The sequence below is a fragment of the Gallus gallus genome, chromosome 1 (genome assembly GCF_016699485.2).
Source record: "Gallus gallus isolate bGalGal1 chromosome 1, bGalGal1.mat.broiler.GRCg7b, whole genome shotgun sequence".
Taxonomy (NCBI): Eukaryota; Metazoa; Chordata; class Aves; order Galliformes; family Phasianidae; genus Gallus; species Gallus gallus.
The window spans coordinates 138,848,366-138,874,606 of NC_052532.1; the positions used below are offsets into that span (position 1 = coordinate 138,848,366).

Below are 26,241 nucleotides of genomic sequence, written 5' to 3' on the forward strand. Positions count from 1 at the left end.
TGGGACTCCCTGTTCACCCTTTTCACCTGGCTCACCCTAAAAAATGACAAAAAAAATGCAGATTAGTATGCAGAATTTTACTCATAATTCATTTAGGGGCTTAATCATTTATTTCTTCATGTCAGACAGCGTGATTAATTCTGTTCTCCACTCCAAGAACTATACGTAATAGCAGGATGTGCAAAAAGAAGTTGGACAAAACACAAAAATTGAATCCATTAAGCTAATTTATTATGCCAATATGTATTGCTTTTAAAGGGTCTTACTCAATAATTGAAAAATTAATTAGCATCAGATTTTATTGAGGTGATTCTATACATGCGAAGCCCAGCATAAGCTATCCAACAGAATTTTTTATAAACTTGGAGGTTCACAGGGCTATGCTTATCAATCATCTTTCTTCAGAAAGTCTTCAGTCTTTGGTTGTATGCATTACTCATTTATGCATTTATCATCATACTTTTCTGAGAAAATTCTAAAAAGACCATCAAAATTCATTACATAAAGTAAAACAATTTTGAAAAGTAAGATGTAGGTGACTCAGTATTTTCTTCCTCCTTTTTTATCCTTCTTGCTAGTTCTAATGCCTAAACTGTAGTAAGGAATCCAACGAGATCAATCGTTTAAAGTCTCACCTTTTCTCCCTTTATGATTTCGCTTCCTTTTTCTTTCATGTGTGGTGCTGGTCCTGGTGGCCCCGGGGGACCCTGGACCCCTTGTTCTCCCTGTCAACACCAAATTTGGGATATTCCATTAAAAACAGTACTGAGGCCAACCTCGGGAAGACAAAAGTAGGTCATACTCTGTTTTAGTATTTAGTCATCAACAGCAGGGTAAGAACGTCTTCTGCTTATATAATGCAGAAGGAGAGTAAAACACCTCCATAAAGGATGGAAACATCTCTGCCAAGCAAGAACATATATCAATACCGCTTATTTTTCACAGAAAAGGCTAACTTATCCAAGAAATCTCCACATACTGCTCTTGTCAAAATTTTTCAAGCAATTTTACAATAACAAGTTAATTTCAGTGATGTACCATCTCATGAAAAGTCCTATTCAGTAGGAAAACTGTGTTTCAAAGTACATAAATAAGGTAGAGGATTAAAAAAACCCAAACACCCATGTAATATATTTTACTTATACTCCAAAAGGCCTCTGCCAATGACATTCCTGTGAAGCTTGCAGAGAAGGGCTCAGACACAACAAGTTTACCCAAAAAACAATGACTTCCAAGCATTTCTTGCCTTCTGACTGTGCAACATAATGCATTTTAGCCTAGAGCCTATTGGGAAAGATAACACTAATCTTCATATTTGTTACCTCCCACTTGATGGGCTAAGGATAAGAGAATAAACAGTTACCAAAGCTAATAAATGGTAACCCAGCAACACATCAGTGGTGAAACAGTGGTGGAGCAGGCAGGAAAGTAGGACCACTGAGTAAAACCTACCAACAGGGCAAAAATAAGAAAGGTCATTTGTTTGGTATGACTGCAGCAGAGGGCTTGGAGCTGGACAGCATGAAGTGCCATGCTGTGTGATGGGACATTCACCATTTTTATAAATAACCTGACAGTGCTGACATCATCATATCCAAACTCTGTAACTGCTCATGACTTCTATTCACTTAGTTACGAGTTACGGATTTGATTTACTCAGGTTGCTCCAGATCCACAAAGTCATTGTACTGATTTTCTCCATAGGTTAGTTACAAGATTTTATTTCTTTAAAACAAATACAGTCTCCAGAATATTTCTGGCAGCTGCCCCCTAAGTCTTCAAAAAAGACATACCTTTTCACCTTTGGGACCTTGAAAGCCCAAGCCCATGTAGCCCTGAAAATAAAAATTATAGATATTAAGTACGTTTCTATCAGCAGTAAATATGTGCATACATACACACACATCAACATATTTTGTACACAGCTAAAGTCAAGGGAAGGTATAAAAGACATGAAATGTCTTTTAAAGACGTGTGAAACAAATAAACCACATCCTAATCCTTCAGGTGTCACAACCATGTGTGAAAAAAAATATAGAACAAAACGTATCAGATTATTTTAATGTCATAATGGTCTTCTCTTAACATTTTACTGATAAATTTTGACATTTTAAAATAGCCCAAATAATCACAGAGTGTTGTAATTACTGCTAACTTGATCAACTGAGATCAGAGACGAAACCAACCAAACAAAAAATTTAAAAAGTCTCTATGTGATGCCCCCCCATTAAGACATAAAAATAGATCTCGAATTGTAAAAAAAAACCATTCTCTTATGATTGTTAGTTTCCAAATTTGCGGGTAACTGATATGCTAAACAGGTAGACAATCTTCGTAATACAAGTAACTTACCTTCTCGCCTGGGGGTCCTGGTGGCCCGGGGGGACCCTACAAGACAGTAATTTTTTAGCAGATGTGTATATGGTACGTTAGGTGGAACAATTCCATATTCTATTATTACAGCAAAAACGCAGGTCTTTCCATTAAGTCAAGATAAAAAGTATTTTTCTGCTACTGCCTGTAGCTCCCAACTTAGCCTACGTAATATAAATGAACAGAAACTGTCAATGGTCTTTCATCAGACCTTTCTTTTCAGTTAGGAGTGCTGGATCTAATCAGCATGTACACAAGAGACAAACACAGAAAATATATGGTACTGTACTGCAAAATAACTTTATCGCTGACTTTTTTCCCCCAGTTTTGTACACTACTGACTACTTGTGGTAAATATTAATGCTCATCTTTCTTTCATTAAGCTTGTTCTTTTTTACCTCAACAAGTACAAATGCTTACTAAGCTGTCCTTTACAGAAGCATAAGAAATCTAACACAGGTGTTCATTTCAATAGCCAGAAACATGGGGTGGAAATAACTGATCCCTGCTAATGTTACCTGCAACCAGCACAGGAAGAGAAGATAGTACGTTCTACCATACTCGACAGTATTTCAAGTAGTTAAAGTATCTTAAGCATTTGGCAATTATCCAAATGACAGGCAGTTGGTACTGAGTTGCTTTCCACGGTACTTCTTACTAGACTGTCCATAAGAACAATGTCAGCCAACATTTTATTTAGATCTGGCTGCTATTTTGTGGTTTATTTTCTGTAAACTAAGTGGAAGAAGAGAGAAAAGGAAGAATAACTAGTACAACCCCATTCCTACAAAAGAAAACTCCAAATCTGCAAGAACAGGACTCTACAAGCAGCTGCTATTGAAAACCATGTACCTTCTCAATCTTGTCACAGTAGAGTTCAGAAGACTAAACATGAAGCCTGGAAAGGCAGGTTGTCTTACCCATACCTAACATACAACTTGCGGGATTTTCCTGTAATAGAGCTCTGTAAGTGAGTCATTAGAAGAGAAACTTACTGGTTCTCCTGGAATCCCTGGTGGCCCCATTGGTCCCTGAAACCCTGGAGTTCCAGGTGGACCCTATAAAAAATAAAAAGGTAAAATTAAAAAGTGATACATATTATTCAGTGTTGTGATATTTATTTAATTTTAATTTAAACTCACAGCTATTCAAACATCATTTAGACTTACAGGTAGTCCAGGTTGGCCAGGAAAGCCTTTATCACCTTTTAGCACACTAGGAGGTAAAATACCAATCACTTCACCTGGATCTCCCTATAATTAGAGAACAAAAAGAACAGTACTTCAACATCCATTCAAATACATCCAAAAAACATTAAGTTGAGAAGAAAGTTAGAGCTATGTAAAATTTGAAAGGTTCACTTTAAAAAAGTCACCTCACTTTAATTCAGCTGAAAAATAGCATGAGTTATTTAGTAAAAGTTAAGGAAGGATCACAATTGTCAAGTGTCCTTTAAAACCATCTGAAGAGATTCCAGTACCAAATCGTCATTCATTCCCTAATTTTCAGTGGGTAAGTAGAAAGATTTTCCCACCAAATCTATCAATACTACAGTAGTACTTAAGAAACAGAATATCTGGCCTGGCCGCTAATGGAACTGCTAATGGAAGTAGGCTGAGATTCTATTCTTTTACCTAATTTGGAAATCGAAGTCATTCATAGAATCCTTTTTCTTCAAAAAACGAATCCTCTTTGTCTTCTAGAAAACTATTCCAATTGTTATCCACTTTTTTACATCCTTTTTTTTTTGTTTGTTTGTTTCTGATGGCAAAAGATCCCATTGTTTCCTGTTTTTCTGTACAAAATTTCTATGTTTTTGTGGGGTATACAACCTTTTCCCCCAGATTTTCTCTGTGTGGAGTGGTTTACATAAATGAAATGTCAATATCAAAACAAATTTTGGAACAATAAAACTTATCTAAATCTTTATGCATAACTCAGTGGCCACTATACTACTTACACATTGTTAACAATATGTACTCCTTTTTCCTACTGTATTCCATCTAATAATTACATTCTTAAAACCTGTCTGGAACAACCCATACATTCAATTGTTACGAACTGGGTGTTTCTCCACTGCCTTTACTTAGGGGCACTAAAGAGCTGAGTACAAAGTGAAGAATCCTGGTACAGTTTTTCAGTCCTTAAATAAGGACTGAGAGTCTCAAAAGCTGTAGATTTCATCTAATTCTGACTGTTACAAAGAGGATATGAACACATTTAGGACAAAATGTACCTTAATTCCAGGAGGTCCTGGGGGTCCCTGTGAAAAAAAGACATATTTGATGTTACTTGCTTCATAGAACCACAGAATCCTTAGAGTTGGAAGGGACCTCTGAAGACAATGCAGCCCAACTCCTCAGCAATGAACAGGAACATCCACAGCAAGATCAGGTTGCTCAGGGACTTACTCTTCAGTATTGTGTATTTTACATTTCATAATCTATACAATTCCATAGAATACTATCTACATTTCAAGAATCAAGTTGAAACAAGTGAATGAAGCACGAAGAATCTACTTACTATGCTTCCAGTCAGTCCCGGTAAACCTGGGGGACCTACTGGACCTCTTTCACCCTACAGGGAACAGAGAAATTGGTTTTGTTGAGAACATATGCTTGAGGGATGTTTTTATTTCAACACAGAGATACTGTTATAAACATATGGAAGTGTCACCTTTGTGCCATTACATCCTGGAATGCCAGGTGGACCAGGAGGGCCATCTTGTCCAGGAATGCCCTGCAAGAAAAGGAAGTACAGAAATTAGCAATACAGCGTTAATCCAGGCCAGATGTCACCTGATGTCCACTTCTGATGTTCTTTTAAAAATGTATATACTTCACACGTACAGGGAGGCCTGGGTTTCCTGGAAATCCTGATGGTCCTGGTGGGCCCTGCAATTGACAAAAAACATATTGAACTTGGAAACCTGAAATCACAAAACCATGAAACACCAATGACAAGCTGCAACCCCAGTTTCCTTGCCTATGGTGACACTCAAAAGATGAGAAAAGCTTTTCTAAACTCTCTTGACAGACTATTCCTAATCTTCAGACCTCCCAGTCTTGATGCTTTAGTAGTTGATAACAGAAAGCAAATTTTTATATTTCTATAACTTTTCAAGCAGCAATATATATTTTATTCTTCAGGAACTGGATCAGAGTCTTATGTGTATGTAAAAAGGAATGCAGATTCTGCCTTCTCACATCCATGCTTCACAGCATGAAATTTACTGCAGGCACCTCTTCACAGCAGAAGAGGATGCTAGCACATTGTAAAGATGCTTCTCCATCTTTCATCTGCCACATCAGAGTGTCAAATTCATTTTTATAATTTAAAAAAAAAAGAAAAGAAAGAAAAGAAAACCAAGTGGGTTGAAGTATCTCTTAAGTATCTCTTTCTCCTTGAAGAGCCTTCTAGTGTAGTGGATCAAGAGTGCAATCTGGCACATCATTTTCATCATACCAGTTTATTTATACATGCAATACTACTTAATATATATATTACGAAGCAGAAAAGATATATGAGATTCCAGAAGATGAAATAGCAAATTTGCATCTGCCTAAACTTTTCCATTGCTAAAGTACAGTCTACTATTTGCCAGGAGATTCTAATTTACATTAATACACAGAATATCATGAACATCATCGATTTAAATACGGATTTCTTGATTTAGCAGAACACCTCCTGGTAACAGCTTAGACACTGCAACTGATTTTATAAATTCCAAGTGCTGCAGCCACTGCAGACAAGTGGAGAACTGAATCAAGATGGTATTTTGAAGATCTGTGGGCAAGATGGCATATCTCAAAATGTATCAGTGTTCATCAAGTCACTCAAATTCTCCTTCACTGGTACATTGTAAAATGTGGAAAAGCTCATTATGAGCTTGGTATCTGACAAAACCCTGAAAGACATGGCCGTGGTTAGTATAATGCGCTAATTATATGTAATAATAGTACCACATTAAACAGAAATTACAATAGGAAAGTTATAGGCATGTTTAGAGCCTGCTTTTGCATTGAAAAAGACAGAGGATCTTTGCCCCAACTTTAATTTGTTTCTGCATCCTGTGCACATTTTAAAGATATCTGTGCTTTCAAGTGTATCATCTCATTCAGTTGAGTGCTTCAAGGAGGTAAGTTCATATTCAAGTTGGAATAAAGCCTCTCAGTAAGTCAGAAAGGTATCAAAGGAATATCAAAACCAGAGCTGTTGATAAAGTGGTACGCAACAGGTGAAAATACAAATGGAAGAATACACAATGACTGCACAATGAACTTCAAAGGCAAGAGCAAGAGTCTTGAAATTACTGTGCAGCACGAGGGGATGCCACTGATTAACTCAAAGTGCCCACTTGAAAGCAACCATGAAGTCTAAAAGACACATAATTCTACAGTCTTTAGAAATGCAGAAATGTAAGTTAGAACTCACTCTTGTTCCTTTTGTTCCTGGCAGCCCTGGTTCTCCAGTATCACCCTGTAAAGGAAAAGAGAGATCTCTGTCTTTCCAAGGGACAAAAATTTAAGGAAATCTGAGTGTTTTAAATAGTAAAGTTTAATTCTTACCTTAAGCCCTGGTGGCCCAGGGGGACCTTCAGGTCCTTGCATTCCAGGAAACCCAATCACACCCTGTAGTCCCGGAAGGCCTCTTTCTCCCTGTGGGAAGAAGAAAACCCATTAGCAACAGCAAAACTTAAACTGCTTTTTCTAGCAATCCACATATCCTCTGTTTCTGTGTTCAAAAAAAACCTGCCAGGAAGTAAGAAGTTAGATGTGACAGACAACAGTTTGTGCTGGTCTTTCAATGAAGGGTTAGTATAAACAAAGAAATATTTCTGTTTGATAACAGGTTGCCAAAGGGCAAGTGTGGCATGATAGAAAACAGTCTTTGAATATAAACAGAAAATTCATTTCTGCCTCCCTGGACAGAACTGTTCATAACATATTTATACCCTTTGGTCCAGGAAAGCCTCTTTCCTTCTAATAAGATCTATCTTATCCTATACAGATACTACTATATCCTGGTAGTAAATCTAACACCCCATATCAGCAGTGATATTCCTGAAAACTGCAAATATCACTGTTCAGTCACTACTGTATGAATAGCCACTACGACTCCTCTTCTTAAGCATCATTCACAACAGTGGATTTTGGAGAATAGGTTTCTCAGTCTTCAGCTTCAGGTGGTTCAGAGCCAGCGTTTCATGATATAGGGTCATCTGAAGAAGCTGAACTCAGAGATTGTATCTGCCATCCTTCAGCTTCTTTATAGCTATATGGGGCATACACGCTTTCTGTGCTCCCCTTATTACCCCACATGTACTTAAAACAGATAATGAAATCCATCCACACTCTAGATCAACATTGCTACCATTGCACTTCTACTTTTCACCAATGAAACCAAGAGGAATACTGTCCAAGTAATTACTGAAAAATCTACACAATGGGAAGAGGGGGAAAAAAACACATCCATATGTCAAAGCCTGCAAACAGCAAATTAAGCAAATCAAAAGTCGATTATTATTTGTTATTAACAAATGATTTGCTAGCATGATCTTAGGACGGTGAATAGTTTAGTCAGGAGCAAGAAATTTCCGGGTTTGCTAAGGATAAGGAATACCAACAACATTCTGGTAGCTGGTATGGGGTCAGCCAAGAACTGAGCACACAAGAGAAGAACAACACTTGTGTCTTGGAGAGATGGTAAAATGGGTATCTTGCAAAGAAAACATTGTGATAAGCAGGTAGAGGAAGCAGTGTGATGACTCACAGACACGGTGCTAGTTCATAGCTCCTGAAGATGGTTCCTGAAGATGACAGGGGTTGGAATTGTGGAATAAAGGGTTGACAGTCCCTTGGGTAGGATTTTGTTGAGATGAAGGAACCAAGGAGTCCAGAGATGACTGATGGGTAAGAAGAACAGGGCCAGGAAGGAGGGAATGAAGTAAACCATGATGGAGATTATAAGAACATGAGAAAACAGGGGAAATGAAAGCAAAATAACAACTTAGCACAGAGAAATGACTTTAGTGGAAATAAAAGAAATCTACTAGCACTAGCTGTACTCAGTGCTCTTGCTGAGGCTGTTCTTGTTGGCCTGAGTTTCTGTAGGTTTGGGCTGTAACTTCCCCTATATCTCAAGTCTCAAAGAAAGGGACCCAGAGACACACCCAGCACCTACAACCCCTGCTAAATGGCATGTAGTGTGAGCTGAGTGTCAGAGTAACAACCAGTCCCACTAAAATTATGCAGCCACTCCTGCATATTGCTGAGAAGAAAAAAAAAAAAGAATGGAAGAAGAAAAAATGGAATGGGTTAGAATAGGAGTATGTCTGAAAATGCCTCACTGCATCCCTTTCAGCCCTATCCTTAACAACTTCCCCCAAATCAGTGCTCACAAAACAGGACTGCTGTCACAGTAAAAAAAAGTGGGTCCAACACGAAACTGACTGTGAGAAGTGTTTTGGTCCAATAACACCATAACTTGTTTGTAATGCTTCTGCATGGGTTGCTGATGAAGCAGAAGCCTGAGGTTCAAAGTAGCCACTCACCTCTTCGTGGTATGTTTACTGGACTGGCTGTCATGACAGTCCCTGGCCATGCAAACCAGGGGAATGGCATTTCTAAATTCAAAATAACACTCATTTATCAAAATCTCCTGCCAGGAAAAATCCTCATATTGAATCTCCTCTCTTTCCTCACAGGAAAGAAATTAAAATTTTCAATTAGAAGTTACTTTCTGAGGGAAATAAACAGTTGTTCCTTGAATCGCCCAAACAGCATTTTAGTTTACCCCTCAGCATTCATTGTCAGGCTTTGACGATAATATTTTCTAGTTATAAAATCCAAGGCAGCATGGGATGTTATCACAAAACACTGCAAAACAAAGCAAATAGTGGAACAGATGAAGGAACATATTTCCAGGTCAGTGCAAAGTCTGAATTCTGAAGTAATCACCTCAGAAGAGGATTTTGCACTAAACTGTGGGCACTTGCTTTTGTGACCTGCTGGGAGATCCATTAAGAAGACAGAAAACACTCAAGTACATAAAGCGAGGTTTTCCATTACTGAAGGAAAATACAATATGTGCAAATGAGAAGAAAACAAGATTATTATGACACCTACATAGAAGTATGAGTCATATGTAGCACAGCTCATAATGCTTTCTGCACTCAGGAGTTCTGTCATCCTGAGGATTTCAAAACGCTTTCAACCACTGGACTCTGCAACACAGAAAAGTACTCATTCTGCCATTCTTACAGAAAAAATAAAACTGAGGTTTACAGATCTGATTTTCATTTATTTGAAGACTCCCTGAAGACTGTTCTGGCACTGTAAAAGGCCTTTACTGTGCCTGTAAATCACTCACTAAGGTAATGATCACTTCGTCTTGCCAAAGAAGTTAACTAACAGCTTAACATAAATAACAACTTGGGCTTCCAAGACAATCACCATCAGTGCTGCAAGGCCATCTCCAGCCTCCCAGGTTGCTCTCCCTGAAAGGTAAAGCATAGCGGCAGGAGCTGCTCAGGGTCACTTTGAGCTACCACATGTCCAGGTTTCCACAGAAACATTGCTTTTACTGACATTAACTGTTAGGACAAAAGAAGGAAAAGTATGTGGCTATCTGTCCTTCTGGACATCCAGGCAAGCTACCAAACACTCAAAGGCCCTCAGAGCAAAACTGCTGAGAGTGTGGAGAGCTGTCCCATCCCAAGTAATGCAGACTCATAGTTTCTCACACAAAACTGAGCTCATATTTTTGCCTGTGATTTGTCAGAAGGGAGTAAGGAAACATAAAACGGGTTGACTCAGCTCTCAGGGTATGCAAGCAACAGGATCTCTCCACATACGAGCTGCCACCTCAGCTATTTATTCTAACAGGGGGCACAGACTTACACACTGCTTACATTCCACTCTCTTCTTTGCTTTCCCATCTAATTTCACAGCAAAGCATTGGGTAAGTAGACTAAATCTGTGCAGACAGATAATGGGCCATTTGTCCTCCATGCCATCCACGAAACTCACTGAAGCTAGAAAACCTATTCCAGCAAGACCTATGGATGCATCCTACTTTCTAGGTCCTTTCTTTAGTGCATGTGTCAGATTGCCTCTTCATATAACAATTGTAGGGAACCAGTGTGCCAGAACTTGTAAAGAAATAAACATCTCTTCCAGCATTCAGTAGTGAACGAAGATCTAACTTCAATACTTCAGTGATTGAAGAATTACCAACTTACACCGTAAGAAGTCTTTTTGGCATCAGTGAAATGCTGATGCTACATTACAGTATGCTATATTACAGCATATACAGTATGCTACATTACAGTAAAACTCTATCAGGCTCAAAGTGTCTACAATGAACAATAGTACAGAAACTCCACCATCAGAATCAGTAATGTCATGTCAATGCTGAGCTCCGCATGTCCTACATTAACTGGATATGAATTCACAGAAATTCCTGGGTAACAGCACTTGTACTGCATCTTTTGTACCCCAAGTGCCTTATCTACAACTGCAAGCTCAGACGAAGCTATCACCTACTACATTCTGCAGCAGAGACGTAAGTATGTCCTGAGGATGCCTTGCATTGCAAGGAAATGCTTGAGCAGCATCCCTTTCTTTCTTGCCTGCCCAGTTCCTTTGTTCACTCAATGTTTCAGTCAAAAAGCCCAATAGTGTTTGCACTATGTTTATGCTACAACTCATTAAGCATCCACACTACATTAATTGGCAAACACTAGACCACTGCTGCTACCCCACTTATTTTTTCTCAGTGCTGAGATTTCTAGCTGCAGTGCGTGAAGAGCATGAGACTCTGACTGTAAGGGCTACATATTGTTCATGTTCCAATATTCACAGCTGCAAAACCTTGGCAAGTAACACTGAAAGAGCTTCTGCTTCTTACAAATCAATTCATGAGACTCAGAAATTAAAACAGATGTAACCAAGTCTTCTGTACCTCCACCGATCCAACACAAGCTGTCAGAAAACACAAAGAATTCATTATTCAGTTCACAAAGATGAATATCCTGCCACTCAGCTGCTGTTGAAAACGTGGAGACAGAAACACAGCAAGTGCTCGCTTACTGTTTCACCTATTTGATCAGCAAGATGCCTGTTGTAGTCCAGCTTTTGTGAAATGCATTCAAATGCCTTCACATAAGATAGTTTGAGAATGGACTTCTAAAATGAGATGAACCTGTTAAAAGCATAGCCAGAGAAGCTGACATTTTTGCTGGCGTCTATCCTTTCAAATTAGCCATGAAATACCATTTCACACATGGAACAACTGCAGATGGCTGTGCGAGAGAGTCACGTGAAGCAAGTAGATTCAGAGGAGTTAGCTGTAATAAATCAAATTCTGAGGGGGAGGAAACAACCAGCACCACATTATAAATTATTTCCCCTATTATTTTGTCTAGGGACTGCTGGACAGGGAGATGTTAGTCTTGAGAGACTGATAACACGGATATAAATCAAATGTCTGCAGAACTGCGAGCTCATGCAAAGGCTGGGCCCATACATACGTTGCATTCTCCAGCTCTCCAGAGACTCAAGCATGTGGTGAACAACAACGTACAGAGCCTTCTGGAATCATTTAACTGATTATCACACAGCCAGCTCCTCCTGTTCGGTTTGCCTCTGCCAGAGATCATCTCATGATAGAGATGGAGGGACCGACATGTGCCTGCCCTTCCACTGAGAATGTGTAAAACTCATTCTTAGGGTGAGATGCCAAAAGGCAGCTGAGCCGGCCTAACCAGCAAAGGTGGCTCCTCCACTCCACTGAAACAGATGGTGTACCCTCACCCTTTCTTACAGCAGCTTTGATGGTTTTCCCCAGCATCACCGCACCACATCAACTCCCTAAATCCCCTCACTTTCCCTTGGTGTGTAAGCTTGCTCTGGCCTCAGCAAGCTGAGAAGCCCACCATGCAGCTGGTCAGCTGCCAGAGCTGATGGGAGGATGCAGCCATGCAGGGCAGAGAGGCCACAGCAGCAGCTTCTCACACCGGTATGGTGGGGCTGGATGGAGTTCAATTATCAGAGCTCCTCAGCTGTGCCTCTGCTGCAGGAGGAACTGAGCTCAGGGCCAACAAATGCTTGACTGTACAGGACAGCCATTTCCAGACCGGTGTCAATGCTGAACCCAACATCCGTTCAAAGCTCAAGCTTCCTCTCTCACAAACACACACATTCCATTTTCCAAAGCTAATGTGCATTGAACTGAAACACTACCAAGGGCACCAACAGCGAAGAAACACATCAGCTTTAAATGAGACTGAGGATGTGGTTTTCCAAAAAGAGAGAAAAAGGGCCTGACATTTCAGCATCGTTCCCTATTTTTTTCTTTTCTCAGTCTGATGTTAGAATTACTCTCAAATGTTGCTTTTGATAGAGATTAGTAGGAGGTCTAGATGCAACTGTTAACAAAAAAAAAAAAAAAAACAACCACCAGATGAAGCCTGAAGCTCTCATCACACCTCTGTGCTCCAGTGTGACCTTGTAAAATCAACATGAACGCACAACAGCCTTGCAGTGACCTACACGGTTCCTAGACAGACTAACCCAAACCACGGGAGAGGTGAATACCAGCTCTGTATGTGCTCCTTCAGCTGATGTAAGTGTGAGCACTCAAAGGAACTGGCTTTGAGGCATCAGACCCGTAATTACACTACACAGTGGGAAACACTATTGTGGGATCCACGTAGCGCTCTTGACTGTGTTTTTCTCCACACTCTTTTAAACTTGTTTTACAGCATCGTAATTGGGTCAGAGCTGCTTTAGTGGAGAAACAGCGGTGGGGAAGAGTCAATCCTTTACTAAAAGAGTACTTTTAACCACCAGAGGGAGCACCAGCCCGGAATATCTTGCAGGATTAAAAATCAACATGTACAATAAGCATCAGCTGTTTGTCCTCAGCTGCACTTACCATTTTCAGTATTTTATTGGAACTGTGAAGTGGATATCATTCAAACAGAGTTAGTGCTATATGCTCACAGCACAAGAGTCCTTAAATGCACTAAGGATGCTTAGCATTACAGAATTCCCACTGTGCATTCTTCAGTGCTAGAAACTATCTGCACTATAGCTATACAATTCTGGAGCCATAAGTAACAAGTAATTAATTACAGAAACATAACTGCAAAGACATGCGAAGAATCTGTGTAGGAGCTCTGTAAATATCTTGGCTCTCCCAGAAGTTTTGGGGCTGACAGTAGAAGGGAAAGAGAGAAGGGGAGGAAGAAGGGAAAAAGTCAGCAAAATCTGGATTCTTGGACTGCCAGGAGGAAACAGAGAAAACTCACTCATGTGGAGACACAAATCCAGCATTTCTGGCATGACTAAGAGCAGAAGCAGCCACAACAGTTTTACATCACCTGCACAGTTTCCCAGTTGGGCTGGCTGTAGGTTGGCTGAGTCCTCTGCACAACTGCAGGCATTACCAGGGTTGCTCTACACTACACACAGACACAGGTGCAAAGAGCTATCCCAGTAGCTGCTGGCAAACAGCACTCAGCAGTCATGCCCTGTCTATCACGATGTTGGATCTGTCATCTTCTCTCTTGGGCCCCTCCCTGGTGCCCTTCACCCACCATACTCCTTCAGCTTTCACTCTGCTTTTAGGGATGGGAACACTGAAAAGCATCCACTTGTGGTGCAAAACCCAGTATCATGCAGACTTGTATACACAAGGGTAGAGGGGGCACTCTTATCATCTTCCAAACACAGGAGCATACATAGGCAGGAAGCATATTTCAGGGTCGCCCCAAGGCTGCAAGGAGCATTCCTCAGGAAGTTGCTAAGTGCTTCCCAAGAGTATAAAACCAGAAATAACAATCTGCATGTATCCTTTCCTCTACATATCAGTACTGATGTGCTTAGCCTATATGCAAGTGGGTATGTGGTGTGTCTGAATTTGTTTGAGTAGCTGAAGAAGAAATAAAATAAGCTGAGTGAAGTTAAATTAATATTCAGAAGCCATTGCTACAACTTCAGCCTCTACTTAACTAATGTTAAGCAATTGGTTGTCCATCACCTCATTACCAGTTCTGTTCAACTAGCTAAAATAATGGCTCCTCCCTGCTTAATTTACCTGTTTCACATCATTCTTGCTCACCACATAGTTATTCCTCATTTTCCAAATGCTGCACTTTTTTTTTTTTTCAATAAAGGTGCCTAAATTTCACTTTCTAGGACTTGTTGAGCCAAACGCACTCCTAGCTTAAACTCTCAATGATTCCTTGCATTTGCATGTCTTTTGCCATTGTATATTTTGTGTTGTATTTGACTCCAGCGCAGATAAGTGTTGCAGATCCAGAAGTAGGAAGGATGCTCCGAAGAAAGGAATTTTTATTTACAGCAAGCTATGATTTAGATTTGTCTCCAATAAAAAAAGAAGGAAAGAAATAACATTGAAGTTTAGTGGGGTACACGCACCTTCCATTCACTCACGGAAGAAAACATGCATAACCCCTAACGTGAACATTTTACGGGCCAGGAGTAGTTTATCTCCAAGTATAATGGAGAGCACGAGAGGACAGAAGTATGAAGGTAAGAGTAGCAGAAAGCAGAAGCCAACAGACAGCACGTGAGCTTCATTTTCTGATCATAAGTCTGTCTGCACAACGTTTGGGTGTTTTACATCAAACTATGTGGTTCACTGTCCTTATGCTTAAACTTTCCTTGATTTTTCTACAAAGCACATCTCATGATGTTTCAGGAGGAAGTCACACAAACCTTTCACCAAAGGCATGCATGGCTTATTTCCAAACTTCTATTTTTTTAATCAGACCAGACTCAGAGCCACCCTGGGGAACAGAATAACCTCAAAGAGCCACAAGGGAAGAGGATGTAGATGGACAAATGCATCAGTTAAAAAAAAAAAAGAAAAAAGGAAATTCTATCACCTGGAGACAGGTTGAATCGAATGGGTGCTGCGTTTCCCACCCCTTCTAATCATCTGTTGAACTCATTAGGTCTGAGTAACTCTTCCTTTGTTTTATTGCATATTGTGTTAAGTCATTTCCAATGCTGAAGGTCCACAAAAATAAGGGGTAAAAATGCTCCACACCCTTCCTTCTTCATTAGTGAAAATTATTTAGCATTTGTTTGCATTTGGCATTGTTTAAAGGCTCAACACTCAAAGATGAAACAGCAGAAATAAAAAAAAAATATCTTGAACTTTTCAGGTTTTTCTCATTTATTTTGGTTCACATCCTAAACCTGTGACGTTACATGCAAGTTTTATTCTCCTGCCAAAGGTTTGTCATGGACAGATCTACAGAAAATAATCTCTTCCATAAATAGTAAAAATATGGGCAGCTGGTCCTAGACAGTACAGACTGCAATAAAGTTCTCATAATGAAGTAGCTCATATCTTAAAGAGTACATGACAGACAGTGCTATTCTAGACAGCGCTATTTAAGCTGCTTTTTCAGTTAGGTCTGAAATGGCATTTCAAAAGTTTGAAACATTTAAGAAGTTGCATAGAATTAAAAAATCCTTCCACAAAAGCTAAGGAAAATATTCTGGCTTCCCAATTTTATCATGAAAATACTCCAAGGCAGACAACATCATGCCTCAAAAGTGTCAGTAGGCGTTTCTTCAATTTAATCTATGGTCTCCTGACTCAGTGAGAAGCATTAGAAAACAGACACCACAACATAATTTCTGTAGTACCTTCAGAATAATTCAATCTAAGCCAATTAAGCTATGAAAGATGCAACCACCACCACCAATAATGAAAAACAGATACTTTCCTCATTTTGACACTGTGAAGGATATAAGAATAATTAGTCAGTACGTAGTTCCTCGTCAGTAAACACAGACCAGAAGCTGATATACTGCTTAGGTGTCTGCTTGACAAAAAGAGCAAGCTGTGTAAAACGGGATGGCTGGATGCACAAAAATCTGTGGTATATGACTGCCACCCAGAGGAACTCACAGGAAAGAGACACAGCCTCGAATGGGGTATCAGTCCTGGTGAGACATGGTCTGAGTCTTTGATATTCAGGTGGATCAGGTCTTCTCCGTTCGTACCACTCACACTGGTGATGTTGATGTTCTCTGCTCCTTCCTCACATCCAGTTGTACCCACCGACAGGCAGTGCACATAGAAAATGTTGTGATCAAAGGCTTGTACCCTGCATAGCTTTGGAAAGTCTTGCTTTTCTGGGCACTATCCTTTTTCTTTTTTTCTGTGGTAAAAAGTTATGGTTGAGTACAACTTTAATATTTAGAACATTCTTATATTTAGAATATCCTAAAGGGTTGCCTTTGCAAGAGTTTTACAAGGCTGCATGTGTTCTTGTTATATTCCCAACTTCTGTACCCATATCAGACAGACAAGAAATCTGAGTCTCAGATTTGTAATTGCATCCTTAATTCGCAAATCTCATTCATGGTGCTGCATACAGCTGGCAGCGGCACTTCTGGACAACAGTGACTTCTCTGTTCACTGCTATCCTATATGAGCCTTTGGTATTCTTTCATTTTTTTTCACATAAGTTCTGATTTTAGCATCAGAGCACACTTCAGACTCCCCTCCACCCCTACCGTCCCTCCCCATTACTACTCCTTATACCCACTTGTTCAGCAGTTCTGCAGTGTTTCAGGCTTTGCTTGGCAGTTGATCAAACTGCTCTAACAAAATCAAGGGTTCTCAAAAGGACCAAAGCTTTCTGTATTCAGTGAACTAGCCACAAACTACTCTTGTTGCATCAGTTTAAAGTCAGTAACAGTGTCAAATGAGAAAAGATCAAGAAGACATCCGATGTGATGCCAGTGTCTGTGCTCACTCACTCACTCAACTCAGTATTTACTTTAACTGTGTGCAGTGATCTTTGACACAAGCCTCAGTGAGAATTATTTTTGTTGGCCTATCAAAACATTTAAAAATGTTCCAGCTGAACTCCAGTGGAAGTTGTCACATGCTTTCTTTAAGAGCAACAAAATTTATGGGTACATTTTGCCATTCTACATACTCTTGAAATATTCTAAGGAATAGAAATATGATTTTCTAGGCAAGAATCTAAGTTGCTTTCCCCTAGGCTTCACCTTCTGTTTTCTTCTGCTGTTACAGATGATAAACAAGAAGACTTTCCCCAGCGCTGAAATCTAATAATTGTTGTCATCTTTTAGGTTAGCTTTCTTTCCTGCTTTGTCTATGACTCAGTTTACTTCTTGCTCCTTGAACTTTCTCAGGTGTGACCCACACCTGAAAGAAAATGGACAGCTTTTTAGCATCTCTAGAAAATGCTTTCTCAGCCGTTCTCAGCTGCTCTTTCTGTGGCACAAAGCTTCTTTTTGTGGTTAAACTAAAGAGGTTCTCCAGCTGGCTAGGAATTTACTTGAGTGATAAATTACTTTACTATCACTCTTCTAGCAGCTACTTCAAACTTCCTATTTGGAAATCCCACTTTCGTGATGGTTCTTCCTGCTCTGTCTCCTTCAAAACATATATGGTTACATATTTGTTTTTGCTATTGCTCCTGTTGGAAGTAGTTTTGAGAGTTTTGTATGAAATTTGGCTTTATCCCCTCTCTTAATAAAATCCAAACTTCAAGAGAATTTACATTTCCTTTTTGAAAAGCCAACACCATGTGGCTGGCTGTTTTCAATGACTAATCTGAATTATTATGACCTCTCTCTGAAAACATAGCTCTACACTCTGAAGTAGGAGGTTAGCTGAGCTAATAGAACCAAACAATTAACTACCACCAGCAGGAGATAAAAATAAACCACATAACCAAACCCCAAACCACTGTTGCTCTTAGTCAGGAAGACCAGAATGTGACTTATAGAGATTACCATATTACTGTGGTTCCCTAGTAACAATTACAGACGTATACAAGATTGCTTGCAGTCAATACTGCTACAGAGAAAAGACTGCCAGAGACAGACGGTTGAATGCAACAAGTATGATTAAATTCTTCTTTTGGAACTGACGTGTCACAGAACTGTCAATTAAAATAGCTGGTCTGAGATCCCCAGCAAACACAATATAAATTGTATTGAAGAATAATTTAAAGAACTCTGAGGGGTAAATTACAAAATGTAGGAAGTGTTGCTCCCCAGACAAGTGCAGTCCCAGGCCCACAGAATGCAGTCAGCAGGATGGAGTATTTGTGTTACGGGCAATAAGAAGAACACACACAAAGCAGAAGCAGACTGCAGGTGTAGTCATATATGACCAGATACTAAAAAAAAGTTCATGATGATTCAAAATCTTTATATCCACTGTGTAGTCTTTAGACACAGGGAACATGACTTCGTTGGCATAGATAACAGAAGTTGAGATGATTCCAAATGGTATACAGCTATTGAAGAGGCACTGGGTGGCTCTGCTTTCACAGAAGCATGGATTTTATAGGTGTTCTCTGATCTTACATTAATGTCTCATTTGAGTAACTTTACTGACTTTGTTGGAGGTTTACATGATTCAGATGAAAATAACATCCAGTAATCCTTTAAGGAACCAGAATAAAGACATACAGTAACAGCAGTTGTACAAATGCAAAATCAAACACTGTGAGGCTATAGAGCACGTTTTCTTCCATGATTAAATGCCTGAGATTATTATAACAATCTCTTTACAAGTAAAAATATGCATCTGGCAACAGATGTTGAAGAAGTTATGTCAACTGAAATATAACCACGTGAAAACCTTTTGAACTCATCTCTGAAAACAAAGTATGAGCACAACCCACCACACAGTGTTACTGGGATATTCGCTTTTATAGCACTCTTTCCAGAGATATAAATTCATTGGGTAATCAACCAGTTTGTGTTCATTATAGATATGCACTGTACTGAGTCCACTTAACATAGAAAAGTTTGCCAGAGAAATTCAGTTCCATTTGGGCAAATGGACTAATGCTTCCACTGACAATTTCCATATTCAATATTTTCAGTATGAAAATCTGATAGTTTCAAACATCACTGAAAAGTTTGGCCTGCCAATTGGGAAACTGTGGAAAACTTTCAATACTTACTATATCTCACTCAATATTATTTAGCCTTTTGACATCTTGTTCTTTTCAAGAAGAGGAGCTTTGTTTGTCTGTTCTCTTTATGAAACATAGATGCTTTTCTCTGATTATTTTTCTCTGAGAAAGGGTAAATAAATAAAAATACACTACTAGCACTGCAGAATTTACATAAATACTGGGACAACAACCTGATTTTCAGAAATATTTATGAACTACAAGTCTCTGTGAAGATTATCAGATCTGGAACTGAACAATATCTTTGCTTATCATGTTACAGCCTTTCAATTTCCCCCCTTTCAGGAATTGTTAGACAGCTTCATGCAACCTATCAGTCCTTTCCAGACTGCATTCTTTCCTCCCACATTGCCTGGCATCCCTCTTGTCAACTTGATGGCCCTTTGCGGGATGTATAATTTAGCTTTGCTTTCCTTAGTGTCCTGAATTCATGGTCTATTCAACTCAGGCATGAGCAGGTGCTGTGAATGAGGTACATTCCAACAGCAGCCTCTTAGGCAGAAACACTGAGCAAAACTATGGAGGAAGTAACTGAAATCAAATAGCAAACATTTACAGGAGACAGTGTCAAGGAAGCAATTAGAAGTTTAGAAACATGAAGTCTTGATTAAAAAAAAAATAAAAAAAAGTCAATGCTGTTAAAATAAGTTTGATGTGAAAAGCACAGATATATTGACTACCAACTTGCTGCACTAAAGGAACGGACCTGCTGCCATCTGCTATTCTGTAGAGGAAACACAGAACTATTTAGAGCTGATCTGCCCACTGCCAGTCTGAGCTTCTCTCCAGTAAGGACCTTTGCATTGCTTTAATTCATTAATTCCACAAATATTTTTGCTCTATCTTCTGCTACGTAAGACAGCGGGAAAAGCCTTGAAGGCCCTCCCAATCTGGATAATCTTAATAATAATAAAATAAAAAAAAACACAGAAATTCAGTCAACTGGACACAGTTAACTTTTCAATATCCACAGTAAATAAAGAAGCCCAATCATCTGCAGCTAGCAAAACTATTGGTGACTTTCTAGACTGTACAACATGGCTACAAGAGAGAAAAGCCCAGTCACTGCCGCTTTGAAATGGGGGGATACAGAGTTGCACACTGCCCATCTGACTAAGACGTTTGCCCGACTTCCAGACCCAAAATGGCTCAAGCAAAGCCAGAGTGTGTATTTCTGCAACACAGCCAATCCATGCAGGGATGATACCCCCATTGAGGGAAACAGGGAAGTAATTTATGTGTGGATATAATAAAACATGCACATTCTCTGAATTAGGCAAACAAAAAACGCCAACAGATGTAAATGCTCATGAATGAGGGAATGAACATTCTTGAAAAAAAAGTCAGAGGAATTTTATTCTGCTCTATGCAGTCTTTGTTTTAAATAGCAATTAAATGCTTAACCTGCCTTTTCTATACACATCAATGGCTAGCATTTCTTATCTTCTTATCTTTGTTCTCAAAACCTAGATGGATGAAAAGAGAAAATATAGCTTCTGCCTAATTCTGAATGACCCAGTAAAAAGTAGGCAAGCACTGAGGAGTGTAATCCGTTTAAACAGATCTCACACTTCAGCGAGGTTAGAAAGAACAGTTATTATGTAGACAGACAAATAAAGAGTGCAAGAGGAAACAAATGAAGGTGTTTCAAGCTAATCTATTTAATGGAGAAGAGTCAGGTGTTATTTATTACTTTATTATTTTAGTAATATTATGTTATTCTAAAATTTCTGCACCTTCTGTTCTGCAAATACTAGATGCTCGACTTTATATAGCTTAAAATAACAGTCTGATGCTCAGTGTAATAATAAAAGCTTTATAGGATAAGAACCATCTGTTGCAATTCCACTCACTTTCTCAGATTTTTGAAAGGGATGGAAAACCTTAGATTTCATCAATTACATGCCCTTGATAAAGTATGAGTCATCTCAAAGGCGTTTGGCATACAAATGCAATTTTCATGGAAACAGTCTAATGAGAGAACATATTGAAAATGGTCATCCAAATGGTCTTATTGATGAAAAGATTCTCAAATGAAAGACAATAACACAGCAGTATAAGTCACTCTTCCATGTCTGTAATGCTGTTAAGAAATATTCTTTGGGCATTCCACAGCTTAAAAGCCAAATACTATTTTCAGCACTTTTTCTGGTGAGATCATTAATAAGATTATTTCACCAAATATATGTTAATTATCCTCCACTCCCCAAGGCCTGGAACTTCTTCCCACACTATGGTAAGAAATGTATCTCCAGATGTTAATAATTAAGGCATTAAAGGGTAAACCCAGTACCCACTTCCGCAGCTGCTGCAGCTCCCATGGCAGTAAAATACTGTGGTTACAGTCCTAAGAGTGTGGGTGGATTGGAAAGGGCCTTTCAGTGTTTGTGCACTTCTGCACAGCATAGGAGCCAGATCAAAAGGGCTTCCAGCACATACAACATGTTGGCTGAGCATGGTCCTGGGCAGAATGGTTATGTACTTCCCACACAGGAGGCTACGTGAGGAGTGAAGAGCAGATGTTTTCTAACATGTTCTTGGGTACCACAAAGAACAGGCCTAGCATGGCAGCCCTCTCACAGCCTGGATCCTGGCCTGAATCAGTCCTTCTCAATAGTCTTTCTCTAATTAAATGATATTCAAATGGATCTCGGAAGTAACAGACGCCTTGAATATTGTGAATATCAATGGGAACCATTTTTAACAGAGTCACGTTTCAAATCCAACTGCACTGTTTGGAGAGACTGTTTCAAGAAATACAGGGTCAACTGGGAAGAATGCTTCTCTTGCTTTCCCTGACCAGCTCTTCCTCTTTTTGGGCCTGGGACTGGTAGCAGTCTGTCCTTATTCTGCACAGGCACTAGATATAAATAAGTTTGACTAAAACTTGGGATGAGGAGGCATATTTTCAAGTAAAAACTCAATTTCCTGCTCAAACAGCCAAGTACACATTTGAAAGTCTCACAGGGTTAATATAATGAGCAGGCATTGATAGACATGAATCTGAATGAAGTTATATTTAAATGTATTCCAAAATAGTTTAAAATGCTTTTTTCGAGCATTGTCTTCTAGGCATAACTGTTCATCTACTTGTTCAAAGGTCTCAAAGTCAGTAATTAAATTGTTGAAATTTAAGGTTTGAAAGCATGTCAGTATTTCACAATAAACGTGTTGAAAGTAGAAAAGTTTGTGATGGGATTCAGGACAAGTGCTGCATAAGACTTGCTGAACAAATCATAGAATGTCTTGGGTTGGAAGGGGCCTCAAGGATCATCAAGATCCAACCCCCCTGCCACATGCAGGGCCACCAACCTCCAAATCTAATACCGGACTAGGTTGCCCAGGGCCCCATCCAACCTGCCCTTGAACACCTCCAGGGATGGGGCATCCACAACCTCTCTGGGCAGCCTGTTCCAGCACCTCACCACTCTCTTGGTAAAGAGCACGAGATTTCAAATTCACAACTTCTGTTGCTACAGGCTGATACTATCATCTCTTCTACATTTTTAAATGATCTACATTAAGTTGAAGCAGTTTTGGCTCTGAGTGTATCAGGCAGGTACTTGTTTTCCTTTGAGAAATAGGACTCTTCTCAGACTCTAGGAAATGTCAGCAAGGGAAGCTCTAGCTAAGTCAAGTCCAAAGCCTTAAAACATGAAGCAAAGTTTTACAACACTTTCTTTCCCCAAACTATCATTTTTAAAAATGATCTAGTTACAAGATGCTGCATATGCCATGAACTGAAAATAATGGCTTTCAACAAGCGAGTTACAACATAATATCCATCTTGCTCTACAATGATTCATTTGCACTCACAACTGAAAAATAAGATCAAGATATCACAGGAAAAAATCTGATTTCCAGACCTTTCACAAATCTGTGCTTTATTTGTTTTTAATAGACAGCTGACTGTTATTAAATTGGTCATTGGTCATTAAAAGTGGTCATTAAATTGGTCATTAAACTGTCATTAAAAAGTGAGACTTCACCTCAAAGATGTTTTGGAAGTTGGCACTTTTCATTTTTCTCACAAATTAACCTGTGTTTTGCTACACATAAAATTATCTTTGCTTCAGTCTCCAGTTAAGCTATTTACATTCCTCTGTTTTGGAAAACACTAAATATATATATTTTAAAGCAAACAAATAATTAAAAAAAAAAACAGAAACAAAAACAAAAACAAAAAACACTTTTCTGAGTATTTCTTTGGGTGGCCTAAACAACTTGCCTTGAAAAATGTCCCCACTGGATGATAAAGACTTTGGTTTACACTCATTTATAATGGTAGTATATATACAGTACGTGTGCATGCACAACCGAAGATAGTGTAGATTAAAATCTCTACAGCAAAACTGAAAGAGATAAGGAGAGTGGCTGAGTGTCTACAGTATTTACAAAAGTGGGTAATTTGCAGAGAGAATTCATGGAATGTTCAAGTACACAGGATTTTTTCTTCACTGCTATTGCTTCATAAGAAGCCTTTAATATGCTTTTTTTTCTTTCATATATGGAAAAAAATTTGGACAATTGAATGGGAATGGATTTGCAAGGGTCTGTAAAAAATAAAATAAAATAAAAGATGTTTTTCTTGACCTCAAACATTTTGGTATATTTGAGTTCATTATTAACCTCCTTCTTCCTACTGTAGATCATTGCATTCTGGGGTTAACCCTGGTCAGCATATATTGCTTATGATGCATTATGACTCCTGAAGAAAACTGAGGGGGAGCATTTCTGAATGGAGGTGCTCACCTCTGTCCCAGAGGTGGTCAGGATATCAAGTCAAGATCTGCACTGCCTTCTGAGGAATCTGCAGGTGAGGCACAGGAAAGAAGAGGCTGATGGGTTAACGTCCCACTCAGTGGGGACATGGGGAGGGCATGGCCAAGCACCAGGCTGGGGGCTTTAGCATACAGTGATGGCACTATGCATATTTCCCATCCCTATCCCTTCAGCCTTTTACCACTGCGGATACAGAGATGGCTGCATTTTGAAAACCCTCCTCAAAGAAATGCCTCCTCTTGGAAATGCCCCATGGTGGTGCAAGCTTTCACTGAAATTAATGACTCATCCTCCTTGCAGTAGATTATACAATGCGTAGTTAAAGTAGAGAGAAAATGAAGTAGAGACAGCTGATATACTCACCTTTTGTCCTTTTACTCCACTGCAGTCACATTTTCCACAACCAGAACAACCCTGAAAATAAAACAGAAAGCAGGGATTAATCATCTGAACTAGATGACAGACAGAACCTACTATAACAAGTCAGGGATGTCAGCAGGGTAAGACAGCACAGGGAATGCCCACTTAAGCCCAGGGCAATGCCTTGTTATCCATATACAGATGTACTCTCTCAGCCCCAGTCCAGTAAAAGATGATTTTGTAGAAACAATAATAACACTATATTACTTTTAAATTATTGTATTATGGGCCACAATTTTTAACGTAGTTCATTATTATAGAACACACAAATATTCTCCATCTAGCAGTACGAAAGACAATTCAAAACATGAACTTCCCTCTATTCAATATTTATACATTCAAAGCCCAACAGAATTTTTAAAATATAATCAATCCCTTCTTAGAAGCATCTCTTTAGTACCAGATCATTAATAAATGGCTTGCATTCTGCATACATATTTAACCTCTACAAATACATGCCATTGCTTTGAGGAGAATGGGATAGTAAAACAGCATTTAATGACTTCTAGATTTAAGGAGAAGAACAGCAGACATGGAGAATACCACCTATGTTTCTTTTTGTAGATGCAAAATATTGTGTACCCTACACCCTCCAGATCTTTACCATGAGGTGTTTCAATACTGATCTTCTCTACTTTTTTAATCAGTAATTAGCAGTCTCTGGATAACAGTTTTAAAAGGAAATATTGTTATAATTACCACAGTAAACTATTTAAACAAGTACATTTGCACATACTTCTCAAAATAAAACCAAACCACAGTCTCCAAGACGGCAAACTACTCCTCTAACTGTGAGACATGGAGACAATTGCTAATGTCTACTGACCAGGCAATGACTACTTTCTGGGTGACAGTCATCAGTAATCGAAGTATTGAGATATTTATCACCTCATCATGAAGAGCCTCTCATTTTCTTTGCAGAACATGAAAACAGAAAACTGGAGAGGGAAGTCAGATTAACTGATGATCAAGAAAAAGCTTATTGTTTGTTAGTGTTCCTGCACATTCAAGTGCATATGGGCTACTCCTCCCTTCCTCCATGAAGCCACTGGTAACTAACTCAGGCAAGTCCATCACTTTTATTAGTTGTCATACCCCTCAGAAAAAAACTAGGAGGCAAACAAGAAAATCTCTGAATAATCCACCAATGCACTCAAGATCCTTCCCCAGCCACAGCAGGCCATTATCTCGGAGCATTCATGGGCAGCACCTCTCTGGAATGAGGTCCCATCAAGGATTCCAAGCACCCATTACTCCAAGCCTATGGGCTCCACAACCTACAGGAACCTCAGCACAGGTGGGAAGCCAAAGCAAATGCTACTGTTTTGAATTTGGAAAACTCAAAAGAGACCAAAAAACAACATCACTCAGGGAAGCTAAGTAATACATTAACACTTTCTAAGTACATTTTATTTTAAACCAAAGCATCAAAGAGAACATGGGCTTTAATGTTGAAAAAGGAATTACTAAAGGCTGTCCAATAAAACCAAAATACCAACTCCTGAAGCAACTGTTGCTTTTGATGAGATCTTATTTTTTTTATAAGGAGAGCCACTGAATTTGTTGTTTGAAGTCAAGCTTTCCCCACATTCACACAAAGCAAAAATATTCCTCTTAAGTTATACTGTAGAAAGAGAATTACACCTGAAAAC

General features: G+C 39.2%; 1 protein-coding gene across 2 annotated transcripts in view; it reads right to left on the minus strand.

Moving 5' to 3' along the window:
• The window catches only part of COL4A1 (collagen type IV alpha 1 chain), a 113,196-nt gene that overhangs the window by 40,953 nt on the left and 46,002 nt on the right, over positions 1-26,241 (minus strand). For both annotated transcript variants that reach the window (XM_046904336.1, NM_001162399.4), the window contains 13 exons: positions 24,533-24,583; positions 6,942-7,031; positions 6,808-6,852; positions 5,223-5,267; positions 5,050-5,112; positions 4,897-4,950; positions 4,610-4,636; positions 3,543-3,626; positions 3,369-3,431; positions 2,353-2,388; positions 1,794-1,835; positions 636-725; positions 1-36 (listed from right to left, as the gene is read on the minus strand). In XM_046904336.1, the coding sequence (XP_046760292.1) occupies positions 1-36; positions 636-725; positions 1,794-1,835; positions 2,353-2,388; positions 3,369-3,431; positions 3,543-3,626; positions 4,610-4,636; positions 4,897-4,950; positions 5,050-5,112; positions 5,223-5,267; positions 6,808-6,852; positions 6,942-6,983 (627 nt within the window). In that variant the 5' untranslated portion in view covers positions 6,984-7,031; positions 24,533-24,583. The remainder of the gene's footprint in view (positions 37-635; positions 726-1,793; positions 1,836-2,352; positions 2,389-3,368; positions 3,432-3,542; positions 3,627-4,609; positions 4,637-4,896; positions 4,951-5,049; positions 5,113-5,222; positions 5,268-6,807; positions 6,853-6,941; positions 7,032-24,532; positions 24,584-26,241) is intronic.